Source organism: Denticeps clupeoides, chromosome 7, assembly GCF_900700375.1.
Source record: "Denticeps clupeoides chromosome 7, fDenClu1.1, whole genome shotgun sequence".
Classification (NCBI taxonomy): Eukaryota; Metazoa; Chordata; class Actinopteri; order Clupeiformes; family Denticipitidae; genus Denticeps; species Denticeps clupeoides.
This window is the reverse complement of record NC_041713.1, coordinates 19,901,457-19,913,645: the sequence shown is the minus strand read 5'-3', so window position 1 is coordinate 19,913,645 and position 12,189 is coordinate 19,901,457. Positions and strand designations below refer to the sequence as shown.

General features: G+C 45.0%; 1 protein-coding gene across 1 annotated transcript; it reads right to left on the bottom strand.

Moving 5' to 3' along the window:
* Positions 1 to 1,440: 1,440 nt before the first annotated feature.
* On the bottom strand, positions 1,441 to 11,740 carry itgb3a (integrin beta 3a). The gene is made up of 15 exons (XM_028986635.1): positions 11,556 to 11,740; positions 10,863 to 10,948; positions 10,382 to 10,586; positions 9,481 to 9,733; positions 9,037 to 9,199; positions 8,069 to 8,230; positions 7,867 to 7,962; positions 7,687 to 7,776; positions 7,470 to 7,604; positions 6,337 to 6,766; positions 5,035 to 5,254; positions 4,839 to 4,951; positions 4,579 to 4,698; positions 2,504 to 2,670; positions 1,441 to 2,360 (listed from the first exon to the last, which is right to left on the bottom strand). The coding sequence occupies exons 1-15, from the start codon at positions 11,698 to 11,700 to the stop codon at positions 2,292 to 2,294; spliced, it is 2,454 nt and encodes an 817-aa protein (XP_028842468.1). The 5' UTR covers positions 11,701 to 11,740; the 3' UTR covers positions 1,441 to 2,291.
* Between the last annotated feature and the right edge of the window lie 449 nt (positions 11,741 to 12,189).

Sequence of the window (12,189 nt, the reverse complement as noted above, 5' to 3'; positions counted from 1 at the left end):
CATGTGCGTGTGTAAGTGTTAGATTTGTCTGTAATATTTTTTGAACAAGAGGGTTTTCACCTGCTTCTTAAAAGTGGTGATAGTCTCGGCTAGTCGTGTGGAGGAGGGCAGGTTGTTCCACCAGCCAGGGACAACAACGGAGAACAGAGATGATTGGAATCGGAGTCCCCGTGAAGAAGGAATTTTTAGTCTCCTTTCGTTTGCCGATCTGAGAGAGCGTGCAGGGGTGTAGCTAGGTAGTAGTGTGTTGATGTAGGAGGGCGCAGTTCCATTTACAGCCCTGTAGGCAGCATCAAGGATTTGAACTCAATGCGAGCAGCTACCGGGAGCCAGTGGAGGGAGGTAAGAAGAGGCGTAACATGGGTGTATTTTGGCTGATTGAAAATGAGACGGGCTGCCATATTTTGGATCATCTGGACCATCTGGATCATCTGGACCATTGTGTCCCTGAGCAAGACACTTGACCCTAAGTTGCTCCAGGGGGGGACTGTCCCTGTAACTACTGATTGTAAAACGCTCTGGATAAGAGCGTCTGATAAATGCTTCTGTAAATGTAACTTCTTGCCCGCCATCATGCAGCTTGAGTAGCACACAGAGATGCAATATGTCAGCACACTTTCAATGGAGCAGCAGTAGAAGACTGTCAGCAGCTTCTTCTTCAGGTGAGCTCTCCAGAGGGCCTTCATTACTACCGCCAAGGTGTTGGAGCTCCATTTGAGATCTGCATCCATATGCACACCCAGGAACACTATCAATTGTGCTATTAACGACAGTCGACATGAGGTCTGCACATTTGAATGAAAGCATTTTATTAATTTTAGTAAACCAGTAAAACGCTGTTATGTAGTGTTGCCAGATTGGGTGGGTGCGAGCCAGAATGTCCAGTGTTGCCCAGCCCAGTTATATTTGCTGTAAAGTGCAATATTGTCGACCTGCTAACATAAGTTGTTATCACAGTTCTCAGTCCACAGAGAAAAGTGCAGATTGTTTGGTAAATGATTTGTGGTTTTTTTTTACTGTTGCCATTGCTTTGGCTGCTTTAGTAAGTGTATATTATGTGAAAAGAGTAAGGCAAAATAAGTTTATACTTCTGCCTACTTCTTTTTCAAAAAGAAGACTGAATTGTCTTACTTAATTATGATGAAAGTGATGAAGTGAAGTGATTGTGAGACACAGGTTCACACAACAGAATGTGTCCTCTGCTTTTAACCATCACCCTTGTGAGCAGTGAGCAGCCATGACAGGCTGGGGACTGGGGAGCAGTGTGTGGGGACGGTACTTTGCTCAGTGGCCCCTGGGTGGCACCTTGGCGTATTGGGATTCGAACCAGCAACCTTCTGATTACGGGGCCGCTTCCTTAACCGCTAGGCCACCACTGTGTATATGTTTGTTTCTTTGAAAAAATTTTTGTTTTGAATTAATTCATCTTCACAATCATCATTCACCTTTTAATTCACCTTTTATTCAGAAATGTACCAATTTTGTCAGTACCAGACTCTCTGCAAAAAAAGATCGGATTTAAGAAAAAAAAAAACATGTAGCACATCTGTCAGCAGTTGTTCTGGATTATTCCAGCATGAAAGTCAGTGCTATAATTACACAAGAATCTACTGAAACAGTAGTGACAGTAAATGTCTGAAAAAAGCCCTGCTGTATCCATGGTAACGTTTCATTACAAGTTCCAAATTAGCCATGAACTCATGGCGTTTTCCCTTTTCTGTTGATAAGACACGAAAATCCTCGAAATTATGTGTGAAATCATATCTTAGTTTACATGTGATATCTTGCTGAAATCATATCATGTTGAAATGTTTTCCATTTTTCCCACTTGTTCTTTAACGAGTTGTTAAAAGTCCATTCGATACTGAAAAAAGTTCATTTGCATCTTGCCAAAGACACCACTTTTTGATCACGTTAGCTGTTCTATAACTGTATGTATATAGCATAATCACACATAATTGAATTACAGCTTTTCCAGTCACTCACGAGGCCAGTCTTCCTGAGTGTGCATTATAAGATTCTAGACCGCTTGAACTTGAACTACTAACTAATAACTTTTTTATGTTCATACAAATATAGTGCATTTCTTTTTTTGTAAATCTAATTTCAAACTTTGTGTCACATTTGCTTGAATGGAGTTGCTGAAGACGAAAATGGTTCAGGGTCCACTGCGTTGTCCTAGGTCTCCCTGGGAATATGCTCCACCACAACCTCCCCACAGCCCCCTGGAGGGCTCCGGGTGTTGACGGGCGTGGTCCCTAATCTTGCATCGCTGACTGAAGGTTCTGCTGTTAAGATGCTCCACGGTAGGTAACGTTGGTGAAAGTGGTGGTTGCTCCTTTGTATAACGGATTGTTACCCTGAGACACAGAGAGAAAGCATGAGTGAACAATGCTTCCGACTTCCATTAGATGGCAGCACCATTCGCAAAAATAAAAAATGCTCATATCTACTGGTACGAATATTGAGGTGTGTTTCGAGAGGCCGGATGTTGTGTGCTTACCGCATCCCACTTGGCTTTAGCCCTTTCTTCCTCGAACTTGGCGTACTCTCTGCGGTCGTGAATGGTGACCAGCAACTTCCATATCAACAGTGCAGCCAGTCCAAGCAGCAAGATTGCCCCAGTAACGGATGCCAGCACCACTCCTATGTTGGGACCTTCGGGACACACTGCACACAAAATAAAACCCCAGTAGTACTTTATTCCATTATGGGACTCTGCATAGACTCTGTCTATCTAACATGCAACATAATCAGTTTGTATGTGCTGATTAGCCTGACGAGACATGCAATAATTATAGCGTTTTGCAGGCTTGTGATGTAATGATGATCTGTCACGGAATTTCGCAAGCCCACAATCCCCTGATTAACAGTGCAGGGCCAACCACTGCCCTCGCTCAGCAAAGTTCTCAAGGTCAAGAGCGAACAACAGAGTAGTTAGAGATTCAGTCGCGAGCAAGACTCCTTCCGGGCATCTGCAGAATACACAATGAAACAGCCTAGCACGTGTCAGCGTTGTCTCGTCCCGTTGTCACGTCAGCAGTGACAATACGTCCAAAATACCTTAAATCTTTTCATTTTTCGTCTTGCAGTTTTGTGTCTGAAGCACAAGGACAATTATGACTAATGTATGCGAGAGTTTTATAAACACACAATGCATAAACATAAAAAGCTATAAATTATTCATTCACTGACTGATACAGTGCTGACTCCAAACCTGCTCTTTGAAGAGTGTGCAAATCATTCAAATAAACCCATTAAAAACCAATGGGATTTCCTGGATTTTTTTTACATGCTGTGTGTCACAGTTAAAGTGTTCCTATGATGAAAATGACAGACCTCACTCATCTTTTTAAGTGGGACAACTTGCACAACCTGTGGCTGCCAAATACTGTAAAGTGTGCAATATATATAGATTTGCTCAGTGTACCAAGAAAAACAAGAGGAAATATTCTCTCTCTATTGGCAGATAAGATATCTTTTCTTGTGTATTAAACAAGACTGTTTACGCTCCGCATGCAAATCAAGTCACTTGTGCTTAAGTCAAGAGGCACAAGATGTTTAATGTCCTATTTTAAGACTTCGTTATTTTACAGTGGTGGCGTTGTTAATGGTGGCGAGTGGTGGTGTGGAGCTGAGTCTGGCGTTATATCATTTACTATTTTTAACATCTGAACAGGTAAGAGCTCCTTCTCAAAATGTCACTCTGACACAATCTATCTGTCACGTCCGTGTCGGCTCCACCCCTGGCGACACGCCCCCCTTCCCCTGAGCATTAGAGTTTATGTCTGTGTCTGCATGTCACTGTTTCACCATAAAAAGACCACAATGTCAGAGATAGAAAGCCTGAATTTTGCTAAACGTGAAACATTGGCGAGTCTGAAAAGTCATATTTATATATATATATGAAAAATTGGAAATCTCTAAACTGATTTTATATCAAATGAAAAGAGGATTGATTTGGATGGGGGGAAACATTTTTTTTTTATTAAAGTACACTGCTCAAAAAAATTAAGGGAACACTCAAACAATCTTTGAGGGGCCACACAGCCCTCCATGTGCCCACCAGAGGTAGCCTGACTGTGGCAGCCACTCATGTGTCTGGAGTGTCAGCAGTGCTTGCAAGCCGAAGGCACTGATGCTATGGACTGGGCCGCCCGTTCCCCAGACCTGAATCTGGGACATCATGTCTCGCTCCATTCACGTTGCACCACAGACTGTCCAGGAGTTGGCGGGTGCTTTAGTCCAGGTCTGGAAGGAGATCCCTCAGGAGACCGTCCGCCACCTCATCAGGAGCACGTCCAGGCGTTGTAGGGAGGTCATACAGGCACGTGGCAGATAGACACACTACTGACACTCATTTTGTCTTGTTTTAAGGACATTACATCAAAGTTGGATCAGCCTGTATTTTGAGTAAATTTGATATCCCTCGATAATTTGGTGATTTTGTTGCAATCACTGTATGTATTTTTGTGTTCCTTTAATTTTTTTGAGCAGTGTATTTATATCCCAGCCCTAGTAGATGACAAAAAAGTTTAGCAAACACACACAGGCACACAGACAGACAGACAGCCTTACCGCCATCTTTGATTAAGTACAGAACCGTTCTGCCGGTGGCCTCCTCGTGGTACTGAAACAGTTGGACACAGTCGTTCTCGTCTTTGTAGGTGCAGTTCACCGCATTCTGTTCACGATGAACTGTGCAGGGAGGGTGGAGGGTGGGGGGGTGCGGGGAAAAAAACCCATGGTGTGTTAGAACATTGTGCACGCCCCACACACGTCTGATAGGCCAGTGGCGGGTGGGGTGGGGGTGGGGGGGTTTGGTGAGAGGAACTCACTTATTTCGTCCACCAGTTCAACGTCATCTCGACAGACTTGAGCGCAGCTCTCCTCCACTTTTTTCGTTTCATACAGCGGCCCCCTCTTGTAATATTTGCATTCCACACAATCCCTGCAAACAAGCACAAAGGTGCAGCGTGAGCGCAAACGAGGGCGCCGGCTCTTATCTGCCACCTTCCCGGCACGGTGACTCACTTTTTGATGGTGCACTGGTCAGGACAGGTGGGGCAGGTCTCGCAGGTGGCACCGTGGGCGCCCGGCTGGGTGCACTCGCACGTGCCGCACACACACTGGCCTCGGCCGCTGCACAGGCCCAGGCTGGACATGCAGGTGTCTGTTCTTCTGGAGCAGTTGCAGTTCTCGCCGGACCAATCAGGGTCACACTGACAGACGCCACACGAGCACACGCCATGCCCTAAAGCGACGGATTAAAGAGCACACACACACACAGAAAGAGAGAGAGAGAGAGAAATCTAGTGAAGTAAAAAGTAAATCCACAGGTTGAATGGTTTATTAGAATAAGCCAGCCGAGATCTTATGTAAAGTAAAATGGAGGGGCGGAGTCATGGTAACTGTGGAATGTGACTGATCTTGATCGTCTTTTTTATTTTTTTTTCTTGCCGAGTGGAGGTCTGTGAGCAGGTTTCTGTAGCCTAAGGCCACACTTGTTTCTTCTTGCCCAAATTTCTTCCACCGGGAAAGTAGTAAAATTCACGCCCACTGGGGATGAGCACACACATGCTCACACACACACACACACACAACATAGCACGAAGATGATCCCGCCCCCTCAAAATGTACTTCTTCTCTTGTGGGACTCTGGTTTGCCAGATAGGATCGTCTGCAGGATCAACACATTTCACAAGTGAAAAGATTTTCTTTTTGTAAAGCTTCTGTTTCAGCATGTCTTCTTCAGAAGAGTTTTGGAAAAATAATTTTAACAGTGCCATGCTTGATTTATTCTCTTTAGATTATTAGGAATTACATTTTTTTATAATGCATTATTAGATTGTGAATACATATCAGTCCAGGAGTAAAAGAGAACTTCAGTGACCCAACATGCTTGTATCAGATTTTTTTTTTTGATTGTGGCAACCTAAAATGTGCAACGTTTCCGAAAAATTTGCAAAGCAACTTGTTCTATTCTTTTCTTGCTTGCATTCCATTTCAGGAAATCAGACTATGTGGGCGTGACAGCGTGGAAGATAAACAGTAGGTAAACACTGTAACCGTCACGAGGTAGCAGCTTGCGTTAAGCCCAGACCCGTAGAAGCTGTTGCATTTTAGTTTGTGTGGTTTAAATCCTGCCAGCACCGGCTTCTTTCATTTTTGCTCTTGCATGTAACCACGTTACATCTTACGTGTGAGTCATATTACGTGTTTTGTCACACTTGATCTGATGATATTGACATCATATCCATTTGATTCTGATGGTTGGAGAGCGGTTTTTGTGAACGTTTGGAGCTTGGAGGGGTAGCTGTGCGAGGCGTGGCCTACCTGAACAGAGCTTCCCTTTAAAGCGGATGCAGCTGTAGTCGTCACACTGGCAGTGCGTTCCCCACACTTTGCCGAAGTTGTTGTTGCGGCAGCTGCACTGGCCGCAGATGCACACGCCCCGCCCGCTGCAGACGGGCGAGTCCGGGCCGGCCTTGCACGTGTCCTCGTCTGACGGCTTGTAGTCCGCCTCGGAGCACTCGCACTGCGGCCCCAAACGTCCCGCGTCGCACAGGCACACGCCACACTCCTTGGTCCCGTTGCCAAGGGAGCAGTCCGGGCTGGCCGGCTGTGCGTTGGCCCCGCATGCGCAGGTACAGGCGAATTCCACTGTGACATTCAGGGCGTCTTTAAAGCCGACGGGCTTCACCGTGAACGTCTGGACCTTTTCTTTAGGGCAGCTCTGGAATTGGGCCTCAAAGCTGAAAGAGACCTGAATGTACAAATTCAAGCAAGAAGCATCATCCATTCAGCCAACCGAAGAGAATACAAATGATATGCAACTGTGCTCCTCATATGCCCCATTTCTCACCAATGCAAACCAGACACAGGTTTCTGCTCTAAAGTTACATGCATGCTGTAATAAGTACTTTGCTTTGGAAATTGGCCACAGAGCCACATAGATTGTATTAATAACAGTGTTTCAAAGATGTAATCACAAGGTCAAAATGCTATTATTTGCTTGAATTTTGCAGGGAACTGCTTATGTTTCCCTGATTTAGTTTCCATTTTGGTGTCTGCAACTTGCTCTGCATTCCTGAATGATTTATCGAAAAACTATGACAATTATGAAAAAATGTGGACATAGATATGTGTGTGTGTGAGATCTATTTAAATCCTATCTCAATAAATCAATTCCTCACATCAAGGCCATGTAGTAAAGATTGTTTTTTTAATGCAGAACATAGAGGTTTTCATTTATATAATCCCACCCAGATCCTGATGTAAATGATACTGGGTTCTGGTTCTGGTTCTAACAGTTCTAGAACTGTTTTTATACACCCAATGCCAGTTCTTTGGCTGTCAGAATGTGAAGAACCACAGTAGTGGGAAAAGTCCCATCCACAAGTAAAACTCTTGGACTTTAGCACATCTAGCAGAACAAATGCTCTATTATTATAAGTGTGACCGCTCACCGTGTCTCCGATTTTTAGTCCGGAGCAGGACTTGACTCCATTGACCACTTGTCCATTCAGACAGGTTGCATTAACAGACAGAACTAGTTCTGGTGGGACCCCCAACACCTCCAACTCCACCTTTGAGCGGATTTTCTGTAGCATTGGAAGTTCCTCATTAGTGCCTTTACCATACCCTTTACCATGATGACAAAAAGATGAATGTGGTATTTCTCACCGCGTACGCGTCAGAGATGAGAGAGATGATGTTGTTGGAATCGGACGATAGTCTTCCAACAGCAGTCCCGGGAATCAGCATACTGTAGTTCTGCAACAGCAACACAACTGTATCCAGCTCAGTTTTTAACTTGCCTGTAAACGCATTTGTGTGTAAGAAACTGCGCAATAGTCAACGTACAAAATACAGCTCTTCAATATCTTTAGTAACGGCAAAGATCAGGTTGATGTTATTCTCTGATAACTTGTCTGTGATCTGAGCCAGAGAGGGGTAATCCTGCAAGAGAGGAACAGGCATTAATTAAAAGTCACACACACACACACACACACACACACACACACACACACATACACAGATGCCACGCCCACATACACAGACTCACCAGTGTAGTGGACATGTCATAGTTGCTGGACGCATCCAGGTGACACTGTCCATCATTCGGTTTGACGATTCCGGCGAGCCGTCCATCTAGAGCTATGTGTGTTTTAGCGTCCGTGGTGAACACCAGGAGATGAGAGGCATCTGGCCTCCAGCCAATCACATCCTGGGAGATGAAAAGTGACCCGGTTTGGTGATTCTCACGTGAAGTGAAAGTGAAGTGATTCTCATTGTAGAAACACTGCAGCACAGCACATGGTGCCACAAGGAAATGTGTCGTCTGCTTTTAACCATCATCCTCAGTGAGCAATGGGCAGCCATGACAGGCGCCCGTCTTTTATGCATTAAAAGCATGACATAATATCACAAAACCAAAAGGCTGAATTTAAACACCATTTTTAGATAAAATAAAAATCTAAACATGCATAAGTTATTTTCAATCTTTTGTGTTTGAACTATGTGTATTTGTGTTGATCTGCCTGTAGGGTGCTGAAGGGGTAAAAGATTTTCATATTCAGTTGTTTTTTTCACCATGGATTATATTTTTCATAAATTTGACAGTAGATGCAACTTAAAGACAAAAATGCTTTTTTTGTGGCGTTTGAACCTGGGTCTTCTGGTTCACAGGCGAGTGTATTACCCACTAGGCTACTTCCACCCCAGTATATAGGTGCTGAGGAACTCATTTCTGTATGCATGTTACAGTAAGCATCACCAGTACTAATCAGATAGTCGGTGCAATTTCAGAGAATCTGGCAACATTGATGTCGGCTCTGCTGCACTGGGTCTTGTTGCCATGTCATTAACACGTTCTCACCTTAAATGATTTCGCGCTTATGATGTGGCAGCTTTAATCTTTTCATTTGCAGTGTTGAATATTTTTTTCTGGCTGACATAGAGGTGCAGAGCTGTAATGATCCGGAAGCGTGTGAAATATGCATAATTACGCCTCTTCTATAGCGCAAGTGTTACCTTGCAGACCACCGCTTGTACGATGGCATCGAAACCTCCTTCGGGAGAGTCTCGGTTTCTGGAGATCTTCTGCTTCCCCACCTCCTCAGTGAAGCGCGTCACCTGATCAGTCAGAGATAGCACGTTCTTGTAGCCAAACTGCTTCATGCAGGTTGTTGAGATGCTGCCGGCCCCAAAGGAAAACCAAGGGGGAGAGAGAGAAAAAAAACTCAAAAACTCAACTTAATTCTGACCCAGAGATTTATTTGCTCTATCAAAAGGCATTGATCAACAATGTAATCTATGCTCTTCCATAACCTGTAATTTATTACGGTATTTGGGAATTGATGAATAATTTGAATATTAATCGCACCATCGGGCAGAAGTGAAACGTCTAAAAAAAAAGGAACCTGCAGACATTTTTTTGACACATGCTTGCTGAGCCAAAAGAACTGTTCAGCTTACCCATAGCAAGGGTTCTCCACCGCCTCCGGTGGGAACATGAACATGTACGGGGACAACGTTTTATCCACAAACGCACCGAATCCCATGCGCAGGTTGCTGGTCTTTTGTCCCATACTTGAGGCAAGGTCATTGCCAAGGTTATACAGGTTAATCAGATCATCCTTCATGGAGTAGGATAAATCCATTAGGTAGTACAGATCCACTGGGTAGTCTGCGACCTGCCTAACGGAGACTTGGAAATTTTGGGGGTCACCTGAAACAGAGAGACAGACCCATTGCAAAGGCTACTGGAAGCGTAGGTGTGCTAACCATGAGCTTTTGAGACCAGTTTACAGCGTCATCAACAGTGTTTGAAAGTAGTTGCTGATACTTCCAATGACATGTCATTTTATATGGTGAAAGTCAGCGTGTGCACTTTTGCTGCACAGAGACTTATCTCCACACCCGTTCACCGCTGAATGAATTTCGCAAGTTGCTTTTGCAACTCAGAGGCAGCGCATTGCACAGAAACACCGACTGCGCCCTGTGGAAGTGCTCACGTATGAATACATCATCATCACAATCGTGTTCATTGGCCAAGTGTTAGCACAGACTCTCAAGCAACACAACACAATACTATACAATATACGGTACGGTATCACAATATACAGAACATTCCATCAGGATCTTGTTCACAGACGTGCACATAATACAGACAATGAACAAGTACGAAGCGTAGACCCAGCAAGAGCGGACATGGAACATGGTTTTATAGACGAGCTGTTTATGAGGGTGATGGTATGAGGGAAGAAGCCGTTTCTGTTCGACTTCTAGTCCGTCTGCCGGAGGCGGGGTTTTGCAATGCCGTTTCCGGGATCCTGGATGGTGTGTGTGTGTGTGTGTGTGTGTGAGCCCCAGTCACCTTGTCGCAGAGTAAGTCGTAGTTTCTGGGGCCTGATCTGGGTGGTCTCCCTGTCGGAACCATACGACCTGCTGCTGAGGGGGCGGTCCTCTATGAGTTCCACCTTGCTGGGGGTAAACTCCACCGAGGCGGCGCTGCATCCTGCTTTCAGGAGGTTCTCCTTCAAATCACAGCGAGGCACGCTGGTCCCGCCCTGACCAAAGTTCTGACAAATGCCCATTCATGAAAAGAGAGGGTGAGAGAAAGTAATCGGTACAAAATGAACTGCTACTCATGCATGAAATAAACGGGAGAGAGAGCGAGGAAAGTAATGAACTGCTACTCATGACTACAAACTCGTCAGTCAATTTTATATTACGCATGTATAAATACACATATGACATGTCTCTTTTTTCCTTACAAAATCCAAAAAATTATGTAGAGACTCCACTGAGGTCCTGGATATCAAAAAGAGACATAAAAGATTTGGGTGTGGCATCACCTCCTGGGCGCACCAGGCGCAGAGCGGACTGGCATTCAGGCACTGGCTGCATGTGCCCACATCTTTCGACGTGCACGCGTTTGAGGCTGAAACACACAAATCACACGTCATTGTGTAATTGGATCCATGATGAAATCCCGTCTGGCCCATCCCGACTCCGACCTGCCGGATCATGCACGCAGGTGAGGAAACCGTGCGGCCCGAGCCGCGGTCGTGTGGTCGCCGCGATTCAGGTTTCAATGAGCTGTTTTTCGAAGTCGGACCTGCTACACAGTAATGATGTCATGTGTGCAAAGCCACCAGAGACCTCAGAAGAAGGTGGACAGTGTGTCGCTCATCAATTTTAGTCCACTGCAAAGCACACGGTGATGGAACGCGGTCAGAAGAGCGCCTGCAGAAACCCTGACTTCAGGTATTAACCTCAGAAGTACCAGAAGGGAATTAATATTCCAAACAGGCTTTCATCTCCCATGGAGCTGCAGGCACCTTCCAGTCTGAGGAAGAAGGGCGGGGTGGGCCAAGTGGGGCTTTTTAAAATTTGATTAATTATTTCTATTAACATAATTCTCAAGATGTCCAGAAACAAGTTTCCATAAGAATTTCCCACCATGAAATGCAGGACTAGTTCTGAAGACCTGGTTAGTAAACTGTCAGTGGTTCATCTTCGTAAGACGTTTGCAGAATGAAACTCACCCGCCGTTCCGGAGGCCGCGAGTATAAACGCGCTCAGGAGTATCCAGCCTCGCGTCATTCGTCCCATTTGGGAATTGTGCGTGCGGGGTCGGTGCGGGGAGCCGCCGTGCCTGTGCGTGGAAGCCTCGGGAAGCGTGTTCCTCATTCTTCAGGGCGAGTCGGCGCACATCTGCGTGGGGCGCTTCCTCGTCTGCGCCCATCACCCGCCTGTCGCCGCCCTTCAAACACGTCCGATATTCATACCTCGTTATTCTCTTACTCAGGCTTTTGGCTTGGGTCTGGAATTTCTTTTCTAGATTACACCTCAACAGCAATAATAACCAAATAAACATATTTTATTACAGTAATACATATATATATATAAATTATAAATATAAATATAAATATAAATTATATAAATTATATGAGGCACAAAATACTAAAGCTCGGTGGCCAATTTGAGGCGTTTTAGCGTTCTGTGGCGCCTGGTGGATGAAAGTGGTATTGCAGCTTTTACTGAAGTTTCTAAAACGAACTATCATTAGAAAGAGAGTCGAGTGATAACAGGCTGGAATGGTTTACGTGGTTAAATAGTTAAGGGGATCAAAACCTTTGCAAATCACCATCGATCAGCTCAAACACATTCTGCTTGTGA

What these genes read in the sequence shown, in the direction of transcription:
- itgb3a (XM_028986635.1), bottom strand. Translation starts at nt 11,700, where the DNA reads ATGAGGAACACGCTTCCCGAGGCTTCCACGCACAGGCACGGCGGCTCC. An exon ending in ATATTGAAGAGCTGTATTTT is followed by an intron (nt 7,777 to 7,866) that starts GTACGTTGACTA and finishes TTGCTGTTGCAG; the next exon opens with AACTACAGTATGCTGATTCC. An exon ending in CTAAAGCCAAGTGGGATGCG is followed by an intron (nt 2,361 to 2,503) that starts GTAAGCACACAA and finishes TCTGTGTCTCAG; the next exon opens with GGTAACAATCCGTTATACAA.